At 56.5% G+C, this 980-nt stretch overlaps 1 protein-coding gene across 1 annotated transcript in view; it reads left to right on the top strand.

Annotated features, from left to right (window-relative positions):
• Positions 1–849, top strand: part of EMH_0093720 (uncharacterized protein) — a gene marked incomplete at both ends in the record, with an annotated part of 1,640 nt that extends 791 nt beyond the window's left edge. Inside the window, 2 exons of the mRNA XM_013502016.1 lie at positions 3–236; positions 686–849. Coding sequence (XP_013357470.1) covers positions 3–236; positions 686–849 — 398 coding nt within the window. The remainder of the gene's footprint in view (positions 1–2; positions 237–685) is intronic.
• Between the last annotated feature and the right edge of the window lie 131 nt (positions 850–980).

The following is a 980-nucleotide window of genomic DNA, read 5'->3' as shown; positions in this document are numbered from 1 at the left end:
AGCAGCAAGCCAAGCAGCAGCAGCAGCAGCAGCAGCAGCAAGAAAAGCAGCAGCAGCAGCAGCAGCAAGCCAAGCAGCAGCAGCAGCAACAGCAGCCGAAGCAGCAGCCCTCCACACTGCCTTCACCACCACCACCACCACAGCAGCAGCAGCAGCAGCAGCAGCAGGAGGAGGAGGAGGAGCAGCAGCAGCAGCAGCAGCAGCAGCAAGAAGAACGTCCCCACAGGACGATGACGGTGCGCCGCATCTATAATAAAATAAAACGGGGTGTATCCTCAGGTGTTAATAAAATAAAAGGCAAAGGAGAATAAGCAGCAGCAGCAGCAGCAGCAGCAGCAGCAACTGCAGCAGCAGCAGCAAATGCAGCAGCAGCAGCAGCAGCAGCAACTGGAGCAGCAGCAGCAACTGTAGCAGCAGCAGCAGAAACTGCAGCGGGAGCTGCTGCTCTGCTGCAGCAGCAGCAACAGCAACAGCAAGAAAAGCATTCCTCACTTGTAAACAAAATAAAAGGCAAGGGAGAATAAACCAGCAGCAGCAGCAGCAGCAGCAGCAACAACTGCAGCAGCTGCTGCTGCTGCTCTGCTGCAGCAGCAGCAACAGCAGCAGCAAGCAAAGCAGCAGAAGCAGGAGCGGCAGTATCATCAGGTGTAAGCAGCAGCAGCTGCTGCTGCTGCAGCACCTGTAGCAACAGCAGCAGCAACTGCTGCAGCAGCAGCAGCACCTGCAGCAACTGCAGCAGCAACTGCTGCAGCAGCAGCAGCACCTGCACCAACTGCAGCAGCAACTGCTGCAGCAGCAGCAGCAGCAGCAGCATCTCCAGCTGTTAAAACAATGAAAAGCAAAGGATAAGGAAACAGCAGCAGCAGCAGTTGCTGCTGCTGCTGCTGCTGCTGCTGCTACTGCTGCAGCGACAGCAGCAGAAGCAACAGCAACTGCAGCAGCAACAACAGCAACTGCAGCAGCAGCAGCAGCAACTGCAG

The sequence above is a fragment of the Eimeria mitis genome, genomic scaffold, assembly GCF_000499745.2.
Source record: "Eimeria mitis Houghton genomic scaffold, Emh_scaff8094, whole genome shotgun sequence".
Lineage (NCBI taxonomy): Eukaryota > Apicomplexa > Conoidasida > Eucoccidiorida > Eimeriidae > Eimeria > Eimeria mitis.
Note: the sequence above shows the minus strand (reverse complement) of the source record. Positions and strands in the feature narration are given on the sequence as shown.